The sequence below is a fragment of the Falco rusticolus genome, chromosome 12 (genome assembly GCF_015220075.1).
Source record: "Falco rusticolus isolate bFalRus1 chromosome 12, bFalRus1.pri, whole genome shotgun sequence".
In the NCBI taxonomy this organism is placed as follows: Eukaryota; Metazoa; Chordata; class Aves; order Falconiformes; family Falconidae; genus Falco; species Falco rusticolus.
Window position 1 is genome coordinate 22,283,819 of NC_051198.1, and position 22,604 is coordinate 22,306,422.

Sequence of the window (22,604 nt, forward strand, 5' to 3'; positions counted from 1 at the left end):
GCTTTTGAATGAAACTGGGGCACTTTCTATTTAGAAGTTTGACAACTTCAGCTGGATATCCTTCTGATAAGGCCTTATTCAGTAGTGTGCTGAGCACTCAGAGCACTAGTTTCTGAAGAGCTGAGGACACGTAATTTCTTGTAGGATTAGCCACGAAGGTAGAAATCTAATTCTGAAATGTCAACGCAAACTAACTACAATTTGCTAGAGTACTAGGACTGTAAATAACCAGTTAACAACTTTCCTATAAAATACCACAGTAATACAAGTGAGAAAGAGGGTCAAATACAGAAAATGTGTGCCGATAGCAGAACTGTTAGCAGAAAGCTTGTTTTCCAGGAGACATAATCGAAGAATTCAGAAAAAAATTCCGCATCACCCCCCATTCTTTATTTCACGAGGAAAACTTGAGACCAGCCATTGGCATGGTTGAATTATTGTCACTGACTCTCAGAGCTGGATGAGGACCAAAACTGGTAAAAAAGTTGCTTATGGCTGAGGAAGGCTGGAGGAGGAAAGGTTTGCCACAGCACCTTGTATTGACAGCAATCCCCATTTGCCAGGAGAGTTAAGACTTGGGAAATGTTCTGTTTCCTCTGCTATGGTTTTCATGCTGCATGACCACGGGTAGACTCTAGATCTGCTTCCTTCAGTTTGTCCACCTTTTACTTACTAGGAGACAGCTGTGGATGGCAACTGCTACTACAATAACCAGCATGAATGTATTTATCATGTTGATAAAATCACCCAGCAGAACCCAACCCAAACACAAACAGAACAATCCAGGCTCCATCAACAGAAATAAGTTCCCATAGCACAATTTAACACTTACATTTAATCCGATTAGCTGTAAGCTCATCCAGGACTGTAGTTTTATAACTACGAGTATTTGCCTCTGTAGCGTGCTGTACCATTGGATTTACATCTATTTTCACTGGTTTTAATTACCAATATCCCTAACTACCAAAGTTCAACCCTCAGCTCAGGTTGCTAAAATGTACTCCACTATTACCAGAGCAGGTTCCTGTACTACAGGTGTATATTGTGTTACTCCTTAGAGTAATACATAAGAGAGATGTTTGTAAAATAGTCCTGCTCAGCTCCACACCTAGCTGGAGTACCCTAAAGAAGTGGTCTTGAAAGCAGTACCTCTCCAATGGTCCTTCCGCCTCCTGCTTTCCCACTTGGCTCCAGAGGAATTTTCTTATTATAATGACTCTCAGGACAGCTGCACCCTGTGCCCCCCAACTCTTTCCTTCTTGGAGCAGCTACCGTTTAATTGTAACATTTATTTAGCATTCTGTGGTGACATACAACCTGTGCAAATTCCAAGTATTTAACCTTTGTTCCTTGGTGATGCTTTGGAAATTAACTTAAAATAGCAGAGCAAAATAGGCACTGAGGGGCATTTGCTGGAAATAACTGATAAAATCTTGTGAGTACTGCTTGCCCTTACTGGTTGGTTGGGTTTTGCTGTTAGCTCGTTTTTCAAGCTGAGCTCCCAAAACAAAAAGTTCATAGACAGTTATTCACTATAGAAAATCATTATGATTTTAGAAAGCAAATAAAAGTAAACAGATCCATCGAGATTTAGCTTGTTTTCTGAATTAGAGAAAAGCCAGCTGATACCAATTTTTTGAGTTGTCAGAGTATTTATATTTTCTAACAAGGCCCAATATTTCTATAATAAAAATAGCTATCTTGGTGGTAACTGATAACATGTTACTCTGAATTAGCAGCAGAAAACAGAACTGGGAGTGCATGCCCGTGCCAACAGCAATGAAAATAATTTAATCCCAGTCCTTACCTGGATGAGGCCCCAGAGGCATTGTCTTCCCTCAGTCTGGATGGAGCAGCATGGGCTGTTGCCATATCCCACCAGAGGACAACCAGGAGACCACAAGCAACCTCCTCCATGACTGCCAAGGGATTTGGCAGCGTGGATGTTAATGTCAGACCATCACCACAGTAAAGTCGAGCAGACCTGCCAGGAACAAGAGCTCTGTTAGGAAATACTGAGGGAAACCCATGGATGAACAGCAAATACTGCTAGTTGGGATGGCAGTGGCTCCCCAGCACGTGCTTACAGGCTGAGAAGGGCTAAGTCAGCATGAAGGCAAGACAGGTGGCTTCAGCAGGGGGTGAGCTGGCCTTTTCACATCTGCAGGCTGGAAAGAGAAGAGCTGATTGAGGAGGGCTCCCAGGTTTTCCCCATGGGGTAGTGCAGGGCAGTTAAGTGCCTCTGTGGAGACATTTGCTCTGCAGGAAACTCACTGAAGTCAATGAATACTGAAGCTGAGACTTTGTTCTGCTAACTGATGGGAAGCTCCTGCACCAGGGGACATACTGCGAGGAAACAGAGTTTTCCAGATTTTTCCTCCCTCAGTAGCCCTCCCTCTAAGGGTTTCTTCCACGAGGTTGTGTGTCATGTTCCCCGCATGACTCTTAGTAATTTTTAGAATTATTATGTATTGTAATAGATATATTTAGAAATATTATATGTCATAATATATCTCTCAGTTAAATATGTGTTAGATTCAGCTTCATTTTTATAATTTGTTTCATATAATGACTTCTTCTAGAAAACTAAAGTTACCAAAGTATTAATTTTTATGCTGAAAACCTAGATGTTAGATTTTGTGTTATATTAAAGCCCAGTCCTGCTAACACCTACGTGTGTGCTTAAATTTAAACATAAGTTTAGTACTGGACTCACTGGGATTATGTGCACAATTAAAATTAAGCATGTGTGAAAGTGTTTCAAGGTCAGGATTTCCAAATTCATTCACTTGTTTAGAGTAAAAAAAACAACCAACAACCCAACAAACTAGTAACCACTCATTCACATAACAAAATTCCATTGGTGTTTATGTTAACAGATTTACTGTCATTCCATAGGCAAAGTATCTTATAAAAAGAGTTTATATCAAGCTTAACAAAATGAAACACTCCAATGCTGTAATTACCTGCCTGGGTGGCTGTATTTTCTACTAGGAAAGATAAATCCTTACTTTAATATTTTGAGTATCAGCTGGGATGAATATGGTTGTTTTAGAGTAAGGTGACCTGTTTCAAGGAAAAGATGAACCTTTTTTTTAAAGCATTTATTTCATTTTTCTATCAACATGAGTTTGATGTTTCCAGAAAAACTCTGAACGAAAACAATGTTTTACTTTGGGGTGGAAATACGCTTTTTTGTTTACTAGTTGTACTGAACTTTGCTAAATCACTCATAAAAATGATCACACAATAGTTCTGTCAGATTACAAGTTCAAAATCAGTCGTTATGGAGGCGTGGAGACTTTCTCCTGTCTAAACATTTTCCCACTGCTTTCTAAAAGAGAGTTATCCCTGGTGGTGGTGTGCTTGGATCGTCACAGCAAATTGTTTTCTCATGACTTGTTAATAATTGCTGTCCTTACTGTATGATGTAAAGATACTGAAGAGGCTCAGGAGCCAGCACAGTACTGCCTAAAACCTCAGCCACCCAAAATCTAGTCACAGCAATACCTGACTTCTAGGTCCCCTGTCTTACATGTCTTGATCCTCAGCTGGAAGATGTCAGCCCCTTGAAGTGGCTCCCAAATCAGCCACCAAGGTGTGCAGTGGGCAGCTCAGCCTCCCCAGTGGGAGATGAGGGACCCCTGGGCTGTAGGGAGGCACCTCTGTCCTCTCGAGAGCCCCAAACCTGAGATCTCTGCCTGTGCTTTGGTCTCTTATTTTTAGTTTAGCAAGGCATTACTCCTTTCTTGCAAATGCTGGTGGAAGGATGAGGTAGTGCTCCTTCCTTTAAGCATTTGGTAGGGATATGTAAGAGCCAGGTTCAGTTCCACTGGCTAATGAGGTTTAATCCCATATTTCTTTTGATCTGGGAGGTTGTCTGAGCTACCAGGCTATAGATGATGAGAGGAGCACCCTCCATGCTCCTTGCTGAGGCCATGCAGAAAATAGAGAGGACAACCGGCTCAGGAGCAGACTCCGTTTCTGGTCTGCACTCCCAGGGCTGCTCAAAGATTTTACACAAGCATTTCTTTAGAGCAGAAATGGAGCCCTGTTCTCACTTCTTTGAAGCAAGTGCCCTAAAAGGCACACCTGGGTTTTGAAAGGCAGGCATGTCTACCCTGTGCAGGTGCTCACTCCCACTGCATAGGATAGGCATGATCAGGAAACACGCTGGAGAAGAATTTAGTATCAGGAACCCATTGGAGGTAGTCCTGAAGAAGGCCCCTAGTTGGGTAGCAGATGTATTTCAGTACCCGTGCAGAAATGAAACTTTGAGGTACACAGGAGCATGAAGGTTGCTGACTGCAACACATAAGATCAGGGTGCCAGTGTGTTTATAGCTCTGGGCAAGAGTTTTCTTTAAACAAACTTGGGATTCACTTTCTTTAGGTTACTATAGTTTGTCTACTCTAAAGCTGCCATCCTAATCCATCACAGGAGAGTCTGAAAAGGAGGGTCTGGATCTCCTGTGGCTGATGGCTGTGGTTGAGGTTCTGCACACCATGTTTGTCCTGAACGGCTCTCAGGAGAAGCTCACAGAAAGGATATTTCCAGTTTAAAACAAACAAACTATAAATATTCCAGTAAAAGGAAGAGATGTGTACTGTGTGAACTTTTGAGATGTGCTCCAAAAATACGTTACTGACCTCCCACTTGACATAATCTGTTTCCCTATTAAACTGTAATATAATTAGGGCCTGCTCTAACCCTGCCACTGGTTTAATGCTTACATCGATGGAAATGTGGCCTCACAGACTGCAGTGAGAATGAGGTATACATGTAAAGTCTAAAATAATCCATGCCATAGTAGAAGGAAGGATAGCCATGAAAGAGCACTTACCCCTCCTTCCTTGCAAGATATTTAGGTGTCTTATCAAATAAGTGTAAAAGGATGTTAGGCCAAAGGTGGTTGAGAATTTGGACTCAAAGCTCAACTCCCTTTTCATTAATGCAAATGAAATGCAGCTAAGGTGGGGTCCATGAAGTCACACAGGGAAGTGAAAGGAGAATTGGGACCAAAATGAACTGAGATCAAGAGTTGAGGGCAAAGACTACTTTTATCAGCCAAAGAGGGGATTAGGAAAATGGGTGATGACTGTACTGGTAGGTAATCAGGGTGCTAACAAGTCACCATGATGATAATAGTTGATGACTGTTAGCTCATTTCATCTCATCTCCTGGGGCTGCTGAATTTCACCCAATAACCCTGTTGAGCTCTGGAAGATATGCAGCAGGTGCCGTGAGAGATAAGGACAGGCCTCGAACTAGGTAATAGAAGAAGGGTGACTATAACCTCCCCAGAATTTGTAAGCAGCCCATTTGGGGCAGGCACATTCACAAATAAATAAGATTCAAAGAATAGATTATGTCAGGAAGCCAAAGGATGCTGAAGTTCCCCTGTTACACATTTTACAGGAATAAGTTCAGGGAGGAGGCTCATGGCTCTGTCCTACCAATACCCTGTGGCAGGAACACCCATGACGGGGGAGAAGCTGCACGGATGTGCCGGTGACCTCCCGAGGAGCCGGGCTGCGGTCAGGAATGCTACTTTTACAACACCTCTTGTAAAAATATGTACAATGAGCATTTTACAAGGGGAAAAGTGTAGTGTTTAAACATATATTCAAGTTGGTGATGAAACCTACGGTGATTAGACATCTGCATGGATACAGAGCATTCATGGAAAAATGAGTTTTATATTATTTATTATTATTTTTATAAAAATTATCATGACCTGTAATAATTGTAAACCAAACCCCAGCAACTTGAGTACATGTTTAACCCCCACACTGCAAAGAAAACAGTGTGCAAATCACACTTGCTGTGAGAGCCTTTTTTCACTACAGGCACTCTTAGCCTTACACATGGCTGATTTACAGCCTGAGTTCAAGAGATTGTACAGACCAGTAAGGAAATTGTTGAGAAAACTTCAGAGCCTAAAACCCCACTTTTGCACAAAGCACAAATCACCTGCAAAAAAAGACCTGCCAAATTTAAATGTTAGGTTACATATTTTCTCTGCTTCATACAGATGCTTTGAACACAAAATAAATCATCAACAAAAAATACCAAGCTAAACCACCCTGAGCTAAATCCTTGGGTGATGAAATGAAAGCACTCACACCAATTTATATCTGGGGGGAGTTCATGGCTGGTTTTGGGTACTCTGTCATATCTGTAGTTTCTGCTCCAGCTACGAAGCTGATGATTTATCTGACTGGTTAAAGTACTGTATAAATGGTACTAACAGATACAGCCTCACTAAAGCCAGGAAGCATAACGCTGAGCCTAATTTATGGTTTCCAAACAAGTTGTAGGATTGATCCTGCAGTACCAACTTGAACAAAACTCCTTCTGAAGTGCTGGGCACAGCTATAAACTCAAAATGAAGTGCCAGGCTGGGCTGGGGGCTGCCCGATACCTCCCTGTGCCACAACATGGACGTCAGTTGAAGTAGACTTAACATTTCACAATTTTTCTGATACTATGTGGAACATCTTGGCGTATGCAAGGGCAAGAAATATTTCTGCATTAGCAATGAAACTAACTTCCTCTCCAGAACATGACAGGCATCTGTCTCTTTACAATGGGATGGTAAAGCACGTTTTACTTTGATCAGCTTTCAGTTATGGCAAAAAATGATACATTTAAATAGGCTTGAACTACGCTTTCCCTTTGTGGGAAATAAGTCAGCATCTACTCAAATTCTAAACCTTTGTTGTTTTTGAAAAATAACAGTAATTACTGAACTTCAAAGGTCTGTAATGAATTAATCGATCAGCCCGTACACATAAGAAAACTGCTAAAATAAGGACCTTGACAAAAGACCACAATATTATACCTTGTCAGGTGATCTTATCCCAAACGTGTTAGAAGAAATATAATTCCACAGGAATAAGTTATAATGTTTAGAGAGGCTATTTTAGATTTTCAATAACAGCAGCTCTTAAGTTAGGCGAGGCTTTTGGACATGGCCTGTCCAGCCATGTATTTAATTGTTGTGCTGAATCTGGGCTTCTATTTGACAGCTGAAGGATTGTTATCCTTTTTAGAGCTCAATATAAAATTATTCTTATGAAAAAAACACCCAGAATCCTTACTGGGGTTGCTAAATACTACTGCGACACACACATTGAACAGTAAGACTAGATAATAATGCATCTAGAGAGCATCCATCAACAAAAGGCCCAGATCTGATGGCCCATTAGTGCGCTAATTAAAATTAGATATAATATTAAAATACACCAGCCTTATCCATGATTTCCATTTGGGAATCTCAGCTCCTTCACCCTAGAATGTAAGATGCAGTTATCCATTTCGACAGACTGGGAAACAGAACCAAAGGAAGACCATCAGGTTATCCCAAATCACAAAGACGGTGAATAAGGAGCCCTCTCATTTCCTGACTCCCAGTCCCGTGAGCAGCACTGTCCTCATCTGCCTTGTGAATTATTGTTTCCAGCATAGAGAACTAAAGCCCAGCTCCACAGAAGGATGCTGGGCATGGTGAAAATGAATGCTCCTATCTCTCCCACTTACCATCTAACCTGCAATGCAGAGTTCAGTGTCACCGTGATTGGGACATTCATGGCAGCAGACTTCCCTTCTCAACTTGGAACAGGATTGCGCTGGTCTCTTACTAAAACCCCGTCAGCGAGAGCACTTGGTCTGGAGAGAAAGACCTGAACTGAATTCTCACGTCTGTCTAAGAGGAATGAAACTCATGTCCCCTTTTTCTGAGGAGAAATGATCTAACCACAAACTGACAGGCCATGCTATCTGGAGAATCTTACTCTAGACTTCTCCCACTCAAGCTGTCCTATCATGAACTTACGAGCCGGTTAGACAGTAAACTGAGTTGTGCCTGACTTTACAGCAGGGACATGCCCTGGACAAGGGGCATCCTGCCGTCCACTTTTCTTTCTCTGTAACCATTTTGCTTCAGGGAGTCACCAGACAGAAGATGGACCCTACCCCACAGTGGGCAGTGTTCCCCACTGCACTGGTGTCACTTGGGAACCCCAGGTGGGTGCAGTGACACCCTGCATCTTCCCCCATGGCTGAGGTGGCATCATAAGCAGCCTCCCATGCCCACAGAGCAGTCAGGATTTGGGCTCAGGGAATGCTTCTGTGTTTGCAATTAAGGCAGTCTAATTTTAAAACCGTGTGCAGATCTATTGGTTTCATTTTACTTATACTTTGTTCTTATTATCTGGGCAAGTTACTGTACAGTTAAAGCCAAAAAAATAAGCCAGGAAAGATAAGAGTCTGAAAGTTAAGATCATTCATGTGTTCCTTTCATGGCAAGGCACATGTGAAGTAGGTGGGAGGACAAACAATAAGCAGAGTGAAAGCTGCAGTGGCAGCCTTGGTTTTGAATCTTCTGTAGATTGCAAATCTGTGTTACTCACTGTTTTTATTTGAAATGGTATTTATGTAGAAATCAATGTTTAATAATTAAAAATATGCATTTGTAATTATTATGGCAAATTGTAATTTACATATTTGCCAGGCAGATGAGAAGAACTGTTTGAAGTGTCGGTAATGTTATTTAAGTCTTTAAATATGCACAGTTCCAAGGGCAATCAATGGGAACAGATAATTTTGTGGGGGGTATGTGTCCGTGTGTATATTTGTGTGCAGCAGCATGATGATTCCATAATATATCCAAAATATTTCTAACTCGGCACAGTAAAAATAAACATATTCTCTCACTCATTTCCTCTCACCTTCCTTATTTACCTGGAAGACTAGGAGAATACAAACCATAATTAATTTAGTCCACCTAAGAGAAACATACACCATCAGCGAATAATTTCTAGCATTTCTTTCAAGTAATTTCAAGAGGAGAGTTTTGTACACTGAGAAGCAGTGTGACTAAATGCTGATTTTTCATAGTCCCTGGGGGCTAAACTTATTGCTCATTGAAGTCAGTGGGAATCTTTCCACTGACTTCAATAAAAGTTGGATCAAGTCTTAGTACTTTAATTGGTGATCATTTTTTTACACATAGAGCCATTGATGAAGTTCAGTGTGAATTTCTAACTGCTCTCAAACAAAATCTGGCATGCTTTTACAAGGTGGAAAGAAAGGATGGGGAGTGGGAGTTGAAGGGGAGGACCTGTGATGACAGAGCTTTTCTTGCCATTAAATGCATGGGACTATAAAGGCACCATAAAAGAGATATAATTTATGCTTGCCTGAAAGCAATTAATATGTCTGGCCTATCATTTTACTTGTTCGGTGGAACCAGTGAGTTTGCTTTATTCAGTTCAGTTTAAGATGTGATGCTTAGATATATGGGATCTCTTTTCCTTGTTCGTTACTATCTGGATGTATCCAAAGAGATCAGAACTTGTAATTACAGGTTGTTGTGTTTATCTGGCTTCTATACTGGTGCACAAAGTCCATCTGATAAAAAATCCTTGAAAGGCTTCAGCAAAAGAGAACTAAAGATATACTTGACTGGCCCAGCGTCAGGGCTGCCTCTCAGCTAGAGAGAAGGGATGTTTGTATAACTTGTCCCTCCACCCCGCACTCCCAAAGCACTCCATATAATATCGTGGAACATTTAATTTAGTAAAGTTCCACTGCAGTTCGTAGTACTTTTGGGCTCTGGAATATGGTACTGAAATACATGACTTGTTGCACCCACCAGTAATTTTGTTACCAGTGCCTCCATCTTATTAGCAGAGAAACAAAAAGTAAAATGACAGAAAGTGAAAGATAAAATCAAAATGACTCATTTAAGCTTAGGAAGCTTCTGTGCAGGAGCAGAAGGACCAATGGGAGAAAAATTGCTGGAAAAAGGGAACAGAAAGGGGGAAGACGGAATCCAGGGATACGGGGAGGGAAAAGAGAGAAGTGAGAACAGAAGAAACAGGGAAATGGCAAAAGTAGAAGCTGCTGGTTTAAGGAAATGGGAAAGGTGGTTATTACTGAAACAAAACAAAAGATACTAGGAAATGGGATATTCAAAGGAGATAATACATGGAGAATAAATGGATTTAGAGGGGTAGTAATGGAAACAGGCAGTAAGGAAAGAAAGGTAAGCCAAGGAAAGAAAAGCAAGGAACAAATTAATTTCATCTTCAGTGTTAAAGAATAAAAGAAGTAAGAATAAAAAAAGAATAAAATAAAGAAAATACTGCACTTATTTCCTTCCACAAGACATATACTCATGCTCTTGGGTGGTATTAAATGCAAGATGGTAGCAGGGTTTGCCATACAGCCTCTGTGAGAGTCTGTCCTCTGACTCTTTAAGTTTTTTAACTCCCTTCAATTTTTGGACATCATAGCCCTGTAGAGATCCAAACTTTCCAGAGTGAATGTGATCCTCACTACTGTAGGCTTGGGGCTTTTTTTAATCACTTTTTAGAGAAACTCTTGGAAGTAGCCCACAGATGCCTAAAGGGTCCCCAGACGGCAGCTGAAAAGCCCTGGGATGGCTGGAGATGGCTGATGCTAGTTATACTGCAGATTACTCCCATAGCTCAAGCAGTAGCAGTATAAATCTTGGAAAAATAGTCCCAAGTTTCAGCTCTGGTGTTAGTCCAGTCAGATGGGAAAATTGTCTCAAAACTAGTGTATGTTTTGGGGAACAGGGGAGTCTTACCACAGTCTTACCACTGGAAACCTCTTTCTCATGTATGTTCTTGTATATGTTCTCTGTGCCTTGCAGGGAAAAATTGGACCTGTCAGGGTTACAGGAATTTAAAAACTTAATACACTTAAAACTGCAAAGCACACAGAGAGACAGGTTTTACTCAAGATATGACTACACATTTTATATATTTACATCTCATTATATCTCCACCAAACCAAATAGGTTTAACAAAACTGCATGACCATAAACCAGCATAGGATCTGGATGGAAAATGGGGATTTTAATTTTGTTACTCTGACTGATGTCCTACAGTTGCATAAATGTTAGGACAGGAGACAGCAGAAAGTTTTGCTGTAAGTATGGGAGTCTGTCCCTCTTTACAATGATGTCTATAGCTCTGTTTAGCAAGGAGACAGCCCGATTTTTGTTTTAAGCAAATACCCACAGCATATGAAGCAGTGTCAAGGGATGTGGAAGCAGGATTTGGTCAGGAAAAGGTAAAGGAAAGAATTCTTTACACTGGAGACTCCTGAAGGGCTGCAAGGACCACGCCATGGGATGGTACTCAGTCTAACACCTCTGCAGAGGGAGAAGGACCCAACATGTTTTGTCTTTGGGTTATAAGCTGCTGTACATGGCTTAAGGAAAAGTAGAAATAATGGCGTGACTGTCACCTCTGTGAAATGAGTGCTGTTTCAGGGGGACTGTCCCCGAAGTTTGTGATGAAAGAGAAATGAAATGGAAAATGACTGGTAAATAAATGTTCAGAGGAAGACAAATGAAAGATATTTTATGAAATAGAAAATGAAACTGGCAATGAACATCAGAGCATCTAGTGGCTGTACTGGGTTTTATTTTAACTTCCTGATAGTCTTAACTATTAATTTAATTTTTTTTTTAAACTGGAGGGTGATCCTGTGTCTTTACTGAGCTCAAGTTAGCTTTGGTTTTAAAGGGCAATAGGATGAAACCTATGCTGCACAGTGGAACTGGGTTTCTTTTTCACTGTGGTTTCATTTTCTTTTTTCACTGAAGAATTTCAAGCCAGAACATGTTTCAGTGGCCTAATCTTAAATGTGCACAGGAACAGTCTCTCTGTTTGCTTTGCAGGGAGGAGCTGGCTCACTTCAGGAGTAGTTCAAGAATGAACGCAACTGGCTTGCTGTCAGTTTTTAGTACTGGCTGTTGCTTATGGGCAATAATAGTACCAGCAGTGGTGAAGCAGCACTGTATAGCAAACAAATCTCTTGGCTTTAGTTTTGTATAATATAGTATGATTTCAAAACAAAATAATCATCTGCCTACTTGGTAAAGTGTTGTGACTGTTGAGTAGATGCCAGTGACTCTTAACAACAGGATAATAACACTTGGATTTCCAAGGTGCTTCTGCCCACATTAAGGGAGGGAGCTGCTTTTTATCGCCCTTCATTATTCTGTGACATTGCTCTGCTTAGCTGAAAATATGTTAAATAAATTCCCACTTCTGGTACAGCTAGCTAAATAAGGATGCACAGTTGCTAAATCTCTGTCAGAATTACAGCAGGCACCTGTTCATAGCCACTAAAACTGATGTTGCTAACATGTTTCCACAATAACTTCATGCTCAGGACTTCCCAACCAATTATCTTTTGGAAAGAAATTTTCCACATTTGGCCTCTGCTTGAGAGGGATTTTTTTCCTTCTAGGCTTGAGGAAAACGATGCCAGCTGTTCTTGAACACAGCATGAATTATAAAATTATGCCTCTGAAGTAAAAAGAACTTCACAGGCTGCACTGAGCTGAAATGTAAAGCTTGCTCTAGACCTTTCTGAAGAGCAAAGTTTTTGCTTGGCATTATACTTGACATTGATTTACCTAGATTAATAAAGATAAGGCAATAAACATGTTTTGAAAGAGCTGAGAATGATTTATCTATAGGTGAGTGAACAAGAAAAGCTTGCAGCTTGCATGAGCTGTAAACAGAGAGCTGCCAGGTAGGTCAGAGGAGCTCACTCCTGCCCTCTGCAAAGTGCACTGCATTGTTCGAGAACAGGGAGCCACCGCACCTTCCACAGGAGGAAAGCCCACGTCCCTACTCCAGATTCTTCCTTTTCCCCACCAGATTGTTAATTAAATGTAAAAAAAAAGGAGTGTTAGGTATGCAAAGTGGATGCTAGCACTGGGACATTTAAAACGCTAAGATTACTACTCCTGTCTGTGTGGCCAATGTGTACATTTATGCATATACACATATACCCAGGCAACCACATGCACAGAGAGGAGAGACACAGAGGGACTTTCAAACAAGTCTTAGAAATTGAGATCCTTGACAAAATGCTCCAAGCAATTAATATATCCCAGAACATACCACCTGAGAGATATCACCTACCATCAAAATTCAGCCACATTGGACATTATGAAATCAATTAACCAGTTGGAGCACTTGACCAGGGTGTACATTTTATATTGGTTTGGTTAGAATACCCTCAGGCATGAAATGTCCTGATCTTTCCTTGCCTAGTACAGAGACCTGAAGACTGTCTTAGTGACAAGTTTGTATGTATTGCATATGGAATATTATCATACTGGATAACACTGTACATCTCTCTTTGTAAGCCTTCTGTGTCTCTCCTGGGTAAATGCTTTTTTGACACATTTTATTTTCTAACACTTTGGGGGCTGTTAGAAGGCAATTTCTGTCGCTTAACAAACCAGGAAGATACAGAAACAAAAAAAGAACTAAACAAAACCCCCTTCACTACAGCCACCACCATATTTCCCTCTCTCCTGTAGGAACTCTCTGGTTTTCCCTGAAATCGTAAGGAAATTGTGCGCTGTTGTGTTTGAAGAAAAGTTTAAAAAAAAAATCCGCATTATTTTTAGCTTTCTATCATTTCATTAAACGGGTCTTTCCTCCTCAGAGTAAAAACTGAAGCCTTTCTCTTCATTTAAAAAGAACTTTTAGCTGTCATCTAAAGCAGCGCAGGGCGGGGGGAGGAGGAGGGGGACGGACGGGAGTGGAGGGGGACGTTAAACAATTTTTTCCTGTAGAGTAAGATCACACTTTTAAGTTCTTTAGAAAACTATGCAATCTCTACTTTTCTTTTTCTTTTTTCACCCCCCCCCTTTTTTTTTTGTGTCGTGAGAGGGACTTTGATTTATTCTCAGTAGCAAAAAGGCTGAGAGAAAGAAACCTCCGGAGCCTTAATTTAAAAAAAAAAAAAAGGAGGGGGAAAGGAAAGAGGGAACGAGGACGGGGTCTGTCCGAGTGCTGATGGATGCTCCTCGGTGGGGGGACCCGCGATGCCGCCCGGCACGGCTGGGTCCGCTCCGCTCCGTGCCGTGCCATGCCGTGCCGTGCCGAGCCGAGCCGAGCGAGCAGTGCCGCGCCGCGCCGCGCCGTGCCGTGCCGTGCCGGCGGGGAAGCCTTGCATCACCGCCGCGGGCTCCGCTTCCCTCCTCCCTCTCTTTCGGGGAGGCTATTAATAGCATGACATCAGCCCGGGACTCGCCGCCAGAGTAAATACCAGCGCTGCCTGCTCGGCTATATAAGGGGGGTGATGCAACCGAGGCGAGAGGCAGAGGAGCGGGGAGCGGCGGGAGCTGCTCTCCCGGAGGAGGCAGCGGAGGAGAGGGGACGGCCACCGGGACGGCAGCGCTGCGGGACGGGCGCGGAGCCCCTTCCCTCCGGCCGGGACAACAGCAGCAGCAGCGGGAGGAAGGTAGGTGGCAGCGGGAGGGGAGACGCCGAGACCCTGGGTGCCGGCGGGGCGAGGGGCTGAGCCCCGCGGGAGGCTGTCCCGCCGAGGGGAGATGCCCGCCGGGGGTGCCGCGGGCCGCGGCCGGGAAAAGTTCCGCCGCCGGAGCGAAGTCGGGTGCGGCGGTGCGCCGTCTCCCCCGAGCCCCGGGAGAGCCCTCGGCCCCGCCGAGCCTCCGCCGGAGCTCTCGCCCGCCGGTGGCGGCTCCCTGCCGGCGCTCGCACCGGGGGAACCCCCTGCCCGGGCTGCCGCCAGATGTGAGCGGCGGGAGGGAGCCCGCCGAGCCCCGGCTCTCCCCGGGCCGGCAGCGCCGCTCGGCACCGCGCGGTGGCGGCCTCGGCGGAGGGACGGCCCGGCCCCGGGGCCGCGGGGATGCCGGAGCGCGGCGCGTCCCCGCCGGGCGGTGCAGGAGCCGCGGCGGCACCGCGACCCCGGCGGGTCGGCGGGGGCTGAGCAGCTGGGGCGGGACTGCCCAGGCGGTGGGTGACCCGCGCTGCCGCCAGCGGTGTTATCTCAGGTCTATAGATACATACACCCACACAGCGCGAGTGCGAGCTCTCGGTGTGAGCCAGCGACATTCACTTTCCTTTCTGTCGCCGTGTCCTGACATGAAGAAGATCGGTTGCTAAACTGTTGCCTAATCGAGTCAGGCGTGACACAACAGCAAACTTGTTTCAGAGAACGGGTTTCCTGTTGGAAATCGATTTTCCTCCTAGTAGCACCGTTTGAGAAGCTGGAGGGCAGCAGAAAATGGTTCAGGAATGATGTGGGATGGCAGAAAGCTTAAGGTCAACCAGCGTGCACAGAGGTTGTGAACTGTAATTGCTCTTAATGCTGTTTAAGATTAACCTCAATGGTTATCGGGGTTTATTGCATCAGCACCAGAGGAAAAGGAATTCATGTGAAGAAATAAAACCAAGAGGCACAGTCAGCCATCTACAGTTAAGCAAAAAAGAAAAGACTGAAAGTAGTCACTTTCAATTTTAATATTAAACAAGAATACCCTTAAATAATAAAAAATGCACAGCTGGGAAGTGTGTCCTGAAATTAAAATATGAGCAGTTGAGATGTAAAAGTTCACTGTAGATGGAAAGAACCACCAGCAAAAGAACAAACAAAAAGTAGGGGGAGAACAAATGAATAAAGTTGTTTGAATTTACTTGAATTAGGAGGGTACCATTAATAGAAAAGCTGTTCTCTTTGGAGAACTCCAAAACTAAGGCTAAAGTAATGAAGCATTAACTCACACTGGGGACAAGCTGTGCCTCTATGGTGCACGTCTGGGAAATGTTCAGCACCTTCAATGTCAGTAACTTCAGAAGTACTCAAAGCAGCCTGGAGCCCAGGTCCATGTGCATGGTCTAACAAAGTAAACAGAGATTGTATCTGAAAGGCTCAGAGGTAACCACGCTTTAAGCCCTGATATTCTTATTCCTACAGCTTTGACAAACCCAGAGAAGATGAGATAGTGTTATTGATGGTTTATAGACAGAGGTATAATTTGTACAAAAATTAGGAAAAAGGGAAGGCAATTTGTTGCATTTTTTTTAAATAGCAAAATCTGGGTTTCCTTCTTGTAAAATGTTTCCAAAAGCAGATTGGTTCCCCGGAAATTGGAAAACATCTACCTTGTTGTTATGAAAAGGGATTCTATTCAGGTTACTGAGTAACATTGACATAAGGCTGGTTATTTCTGTTATTTGTATCATGATGACTCCTGACGATCCCAGTGGCAGACTGGAAGCCTACCCTACTAGACACTGTCCAGAAGCCTGACCCCAGGAAAGCAAACCAGTGGCAAACAGCTGTGCAAAATGGGACTCTGCTCATGGCAGAAATCCTTAGACGAGCCCCAGCCCCCTGGTAGGCCCTTCCTTCCCTAAAGTCTGAGTAAATAGAGATGCCTTTCAGGATGTCTGGAAGGTCAGTGAGCTGTTCAGGCAGGGAAGCAAGCAAGTTTCTACGGTCAAGGACACTTCCCCCTCTGTGCTTCCCCCTCCCTGTGGGCACTCTACCACTTTTTTCTTTTCTTTTTCTTTTTTTTTTTTTTCTTTTGTACATTAGTGACAGATGGGTGAGAGTACCTGAAGACATTATAGTAGGGTTTTGTTGGTACACTTATTAGACTAGTAGAAATCCACAATTAACACAATTTCTCAGGCACAAACATTCTTGGTTTTCTCTGGTGCTGCTGCTGACCTCAATTAAAAGTTCACCTAAACTGAAAAATAATTGAATAAACCACCAGAGCTTGAAAATCATTAACTCAATTAATTATTTTGTAGGCTGGAAAAACAGTTTTGCTGTTAATTTAAGACTCTTGTTTGATTGAATTATACAGAATTTGTTGAATCAAGCTATCGCTGGCAGCCAGGGAGACTGATTCAGTGAAAATAGCTGAAATTTCTGCTAGCAGTGAGGGGCTTGGTGTCATCTGGAATTAGCCTATTTAAATGAGTTGAATGGTTGAATGTCGCTAAATGGTAAATAATGCTGGGAGGACTTCAGCTGGAAATTATAGGGCTGTTTCTGACTTGTTGGAAAAGAGTAACTGCTAGCTTTCTGAGATTATAGGATTAAACCGTATCAGTACTTTAAATGTGACTCATGAGCAGGGGCTTTCTGAAGAGAATTACATAAATTTCCCAAGGTCTTTCTGAATAACAAATTGTTCCAAATAATTTCCTCATCTTTAATAACTATGGGTGAAATCCTGGCCCCATTGAGGTCAACAGAAGAAGTCCTCTTGATTTCAGTGGGTTCAGGATTTCACCCCCAGACTGTGGGAAATGTTCGTCTCTTTGGTGGTGACTGAGTGAGGAAGAATTGAGGAAGACTCTGCAGCTGGACATGGTATTTTCTACCAACTGGCAATTCACTGCCCTCTAATTTTTATATTTACCTTGCTCATTTGCACCAATGTGGATTTACAGTGTATTTTTAGATATCTCTGAGCAAAATCTATCATCTTGTGAAGTCATATGACCCCAAACATTTCTTGCTGGGTTACAGAAGTAGTGTACAAGGAACTGTGCACTTCTGGGTTGACCATGTGGAAATTTAACTTACCCACACTGCTACCCTGAGGCAACTATTTGCTTACCTGCACTAAGTTAATTATAATTGACTTTGCTATAATTATTACAGTTCTAATCAAGAGTAGATAACACTGTAATTATCCATACAGCTACCAAAAACCACCAAAACCTATACACCAAAGCAAGCTGGAAAACCAATGTGGTAAAATCCAATTTAACTCAAGTCACTTTATGAATAACGGAAGAAATACAATCTGTTTTCTAATGGATTTGCACCTTTTGTCCCTTGAGCCATGCACAAAAAGTGCTCTGCTTTCTTCCAGATCTCTTATCTCACTTGTCAGTGAGAGGTGGTTTGTGTTGTGTGGAGCTGTGTGCATCAGCTAGCTAGGTTGCCCAGGATGTTTGGATGGATGGTTGCTGAGTTTGCCTCTCTCTCCCTCAGTGGGGTCAGAAATTTTCACAAAGCACATAGGGGGCCTCTCTCCCTCAAAAATTGGCTAAAAAATTCACAAGAATTAATAAAAAGAGGAAAGTAGAGAGCACTGTTGGGCAGGTTCATTTTCTTAGGAAAGCTACTAGAAATTAGATTCCTCCATGGGGTGTCCATTTGCATAATTCGCCTGAAGTCTCTTCAGGCACACTGTTTTGTGTCAGCAGAAGATCTGACCATAAATATTTAAGAATTTCAAACCTTGCGTTTAGGGCACATGAAGAGAGTTTCAGGTTTTACAAGAGAAAAGTAATGAAACAAATGGCTTCACGTTTTTCATGACTCAATCCCTCCAACTCAGCCTGTGCTTTGAAGCCCCAGAGCATGTACAGACTTCGTTCTTTCTGCCAGCTCTTATTGTTCACCGGTTTTCAGCAGTTTGTAACCAGATCTGCAACTCCTCGTAAAACTGACCATGATAATTTTGTGACAGATCCTGTTTTGGTTAGCAGACTTCAGCTTCTAGTAGAACTTGTTGAGCTTTACCTAAATATAGCTGAGATAAAGGTATGCTCTATCCATTTGAAGATGGAATCTGTGGTGGTATAGCTCTGAGGATGGAGATGCTCTTAAGCACCTTTTGTGCTTTAAATAATAAAATATTTCTTTGCTTTCTGATTTTTGTTCCTTATTATCTTTCTCTTCCTACTCACTCAATTCTCATTTGCCACACATTGTCTGTTTAAAATGTCAGTATACATACATACACACAACTTTTTTCTAGGCCTTTCTGAATCTTAATATTGAAAATGTGATGTGCTAATACTATTATTATTTTTAAATACTAACTTTAAGTTAACATGAAGTAGAAGTTTTTACTAGAGACCAATTTCTTAACTGCTTGTCTCTAGTGAGAGATTGGGGTAGATGGGGAATGGGAACTGAAGCAGTGCAAGAAATACAGTAGTATTCACAGTATGAAATATACCTCTAGGAGATATTATTTGCCTTTCTAAAGCTGTTGAAAGATTATTATTATTATCTCTTTTTACCTTTCAGCAAAATGATGGTCCAACACTCAGGCCAGGTATCTGCATTAGAAGTCAGCGCCTCGGCAATTGTTCCCACTTTGTCCCCTGCAGGGTCACTGGGGTTTGATGATTTCACAAATTTAACCCCACTGGTGAAAGAGGAACTGAGGTTTGCCATTCAGAATAAGCGTCAGTCCCACAGGATGTCTTCTACATTGGACACAGTTACAGTTTCTGAAAGACCAATTGAAACATCAATCATGAAAACAGAGGTATGGCTTTTTATATAGCATTTCAGTGTGAATGATTAATTCTCTAATAAAGTTTCATCACAAGACCAGTAATTATGTCAGCTACAGACAACTCTCTCCACTGTACTGATCCTTTAGGCCTGCTGCTTGGCTTTCTGTTAAGTGCTTCTGGGAAATCCTCTGGTATTTCTCATTTCCATTGAGGCTTATAGTTAGATATTTTATTTTTTATTATGGTCTGTGGACAATGTTTTCCAGTGATCAGAGCAAGCGCTAATCTGGTTTCCCTGCCTGCTTGTGGCTGAACTTGGAATAAGTCACTTCTGAAATTTTATTTCACTGAGGACAGTCCAGTAGGACCCGTGTGGGCTACTGTGTCCACACTAGGCTTTTACTTTAAGATTATAGCCTCCATCAAAAACATTTCCCTTATGAAGTGGAGAAACAGCTTAAGTTAGGGAAATAGCTGCACCTTGGTCTGAGCCTCCACAGGAAACAAAGCAAAGCCTGAACGAGTGGTTAATATCCCCTTTTTGGTGCTGCCCTTACTCCTCTGCGCTCTCACTGCCTCATGAAGCATCCTCCACTCTGCCCCCCGTGTCCCTTGCTCCTTCTTTTCCTTGGGAAATGGAGGTGTGGAGTCAGTCTGGGGAGACACTTGGCAAGTTTTTGAGTACCATTGATCTAAAATGAGCCATCACATGGATTACATCCATCCAAACTCCAGTCAGGTTTTTATTGACAATTCTAATGGAGTTACTACCATTTTACTGTATGGTAAGCAAGGTCAGAATAACATTATGTAACTTGTGATGTGAGCACTGACAACACTACCCATGCTGCTTTTAAAAATGCAGAAGTTATCAAAATCAGGTCGCATATTTACAATGTCTTATGCATTGTATGTATCTGTTTTTATGAGATAGTTTTCTCCTGAAGAGGATGAGAGAAAAAAGCGAAGAAGGGAAAGGAACAAAATTGCTGCTGCAAAGTGCCGAAACAAAAAGAAGGAAAAAACAGAATGTTTGCAGAAAGTAAGTGGCTGGCTTGAATTGTTCTTAATCTGTCATCCTGCCAGGATCGAAACAGCATAGTAGGAAATAGAGAAAGATGTCACCCAGAACTCTGTAAACCCTTCAAAACATTAGTTATATATAAAAAAAATGAACACGCTATATGTTAAAACTGGCATAAAGTGAAAGCATGGTAGGAGCGAAAGATTACTGTTTCAGTGACTGATCTTGTCTATGGGGATAATATTAATTTGAATATGTACTGAACACAAAAAGAAGTAAAGCCTCATTTCATATAATAGGCATTGTGGAGGCCAAGAGCCTACAAACACCGACAAGTGATTTCTGACGACTTCATGAAATGAGTGGCATAGTACCTTACCCCTGAATTCTCTGTCCTAAAGCCCTAGTCAGGTCTGCACCCGCTCTGCCATGATGTACAACTATATTACAGCAGCAGCAGGCCTGTCTTTTATTCCTGTATCTAGGGGCAGGAAAAAAAAGCTGTGTCCTTACATTGTTAGCTTAACATGGGTTTACAGATATGTGACATGATGTTTCAGGGAGTTAATAAGAAACGTAGATAATTTTGGGTCAACTTTTGACCCCAAAAGTTCAGAGTAATTTTGCAGAAGATAATAATAATGCTTTGGATACTTGTCATTGTAAGTGAATAAAAGTCTGAATTGGGCTTTTCAACTCTCATTATACTTCTCTAAAAAGCAAAGGTAACTGTCAGTCTGGGGTTTAGGCTCTTATTGACTGGTGAATGTATAGTTTCATCTTTATGGGACACTAAGGACATGTGATTTCTTTCTCTGCTAGTCATATGCTTTCCCACTAATAAAAGACTGCAACTATTAGATAAACATTGCGATTAACTATTTGAAGCACTCAGTCTAATAGTTGTGTCTATCCTTTGACTAGGAATCAGAAAAGCTGGAAACTATCAATGCAGAATTAAAAGCCCAGATTGAAGAGCTAAAGAATGAGAAGCAGCATTTGATATACATGCTAAACCTTCACAGGCCCACTTGTATAGTTCGGGCACAAAATGGAAGGACACCTGAAGATGAAAGGAATCTTTTTATTCAACAGATCAAAGAAGGCACATTACAAGGTTAAGTGATACAGCAAACATGGGAATATTTATAGTGTTTTTAACAACTACCAGAATCCATGGAGGATCTGACAGAATGTGTAGGATTCTATTAGTCAAGAGCCGTTAGGAAGGGCAGATTGCTTTCTTAAATGGAAAGAGTCATTTTGGGTTATCATTGATTCTTTCCCTTGGAAGATGTGGTCTCAACCAAACTGAAGAGCCTTCTGCCTCAAATATAGGTTTTGCACCTGTCTACTTGCTGTTCCTAGGAGTTACAGACAACAGCTTCAGAAGTTTTAGCTCTCTGCTAGTATACAGTATCTGCACTCACAATGTTTGTGCTAGAACACTATGACTTCTGATGATGCACCATGGTACAGACAGCTGTGCTGGATGGACGCTACTTTTCCTTGTTGCTGGTTGGGAAATCAGACTGAGAGTATTTTTAAAGTTTTGAAGTTTCCAGAAGGATGGTTTCTGGCAGAATATATTGATATGTAATGTTGCATTCTAACCTAACACACAAACTACACAAAAAGCCTTTAGTTCCAACTAAGCTTTGTCTTTTTTTTTTTTTTTTCCACAACACTTGTGTGGGTTTTTTCTATGACTCATCTCAGAGACTGAATTTGGAGAGTCTAGTAGGTGTGACAAAGAAATATTTCTTGCAAAATATCCATGTAGCTAAGCTTGTATTTTATGAGCTGGAACCCCACCTACTATCCTTTGGGGACTACAATTTTCCCTTGAATTGTTGAAGAGCAGCTTGTACCACCACTTGGTGACTTGGTGAATTGGACCCGCTGGAAACAGGAAATTAACTATGGAGGGATATCAATACAGGTTTTGCCTGAGTTGCAGGACTGAATCCCAAGTTCATGGATCATGAAAACTTAAAAAAAAAAAAAAAATCTAGGATCTAATCCTACAAGCCTTAATTCATGCTATTAACCCTCACTCACAGAAGATGTTCCATGGACTTCAGTGTGTCTGCTTATGCATATAGCTCTTACAGGCGTAAGAGCCTGGCAAAACTTGTTCCATCCTGGTCAGAATTCCTTTTGCCAGGTGATTCAGAGGGAAAAGTTATGGCTGCAGCTACTTTATTTTACATTTGAGTGGCAACTACAGTCAATCAAAAGTGTTACTTAGATTCTAAAGAAAGCAAGAGTTTTGATGTAGTGAATAATTGGTTTTATTTTTTATTAAATACTAACCTTAGGTATTTTTGAACTGGTAAAAGAGCTGCTGGACAAAACAGTTGGAGCTATGAGTGTTTAAATTCTGATGTTTCTGTGAAATTCTCAGATTGTTTAATCCTATAAAATATATCCTTACAATTTTTTGTAAAAGAAAATAGTAACCTTATTTATCATTAATATCTTAATGA

At 41.9% G+C, this 22,604-nt stretch overlaps 1 protein-coding gene across 1 annotated transcript; it reads left to right on the forward strand.

Annotated features, from left to right (window-relative positions):
- The first annotated feature begins 14,136 nt into the window (after positions 1–14,136).
- Positions 14,137–22,125, forward strand: ATF3 (activating transcription factor 3). Its single transcript, XM_037405938.1, has 4 exons — positions 14,137–14,310; positions 18,877–19,120; positions 20,026–20,133; positions 21,040–22,125. Exons 2-4 carry the CDS (start codon positions 18,881–18,883, stop codon positions 21,235–21,237), a joined length of 546 nt encoding a protein of 181 aa, XP_037261835.1. The 5' UTR covers positions 14,137–14,310; positions 18,877–18,880; the 3' UTR covers positions 21,238–22,125.
- Positions 22,126–22,604: the final 479 nt, after the last annotated feature.

What these genes read in the sequence shown, in the direction of transcription:
- ATF3 (XM_037405938.1), top strand. Translation starts at nt 18,881, where the DNA reads ATGATGGTCCAACACTCAGGCCAGGTATCTGCATTAGAAGTCAGCGCC. An exon ending in CATCAATCATGAAAACAGAG is followed by an intron (nt 19,121 to 20,025) that starts GTATGGCTTTTT and finishes TTTATGAGATAG; the next exon opens with TTTTCTCCTGAAGAGGATGA. An exon ending in AAACAGAATGTTTGCAGAAA is followed by an intron (nt 20,134 to 21,039) that starts GTAAGTGGCTGG and finishes TCCTTTGACTAG; the next exon opens with GAATCAGAAAAGCTGGAAAC.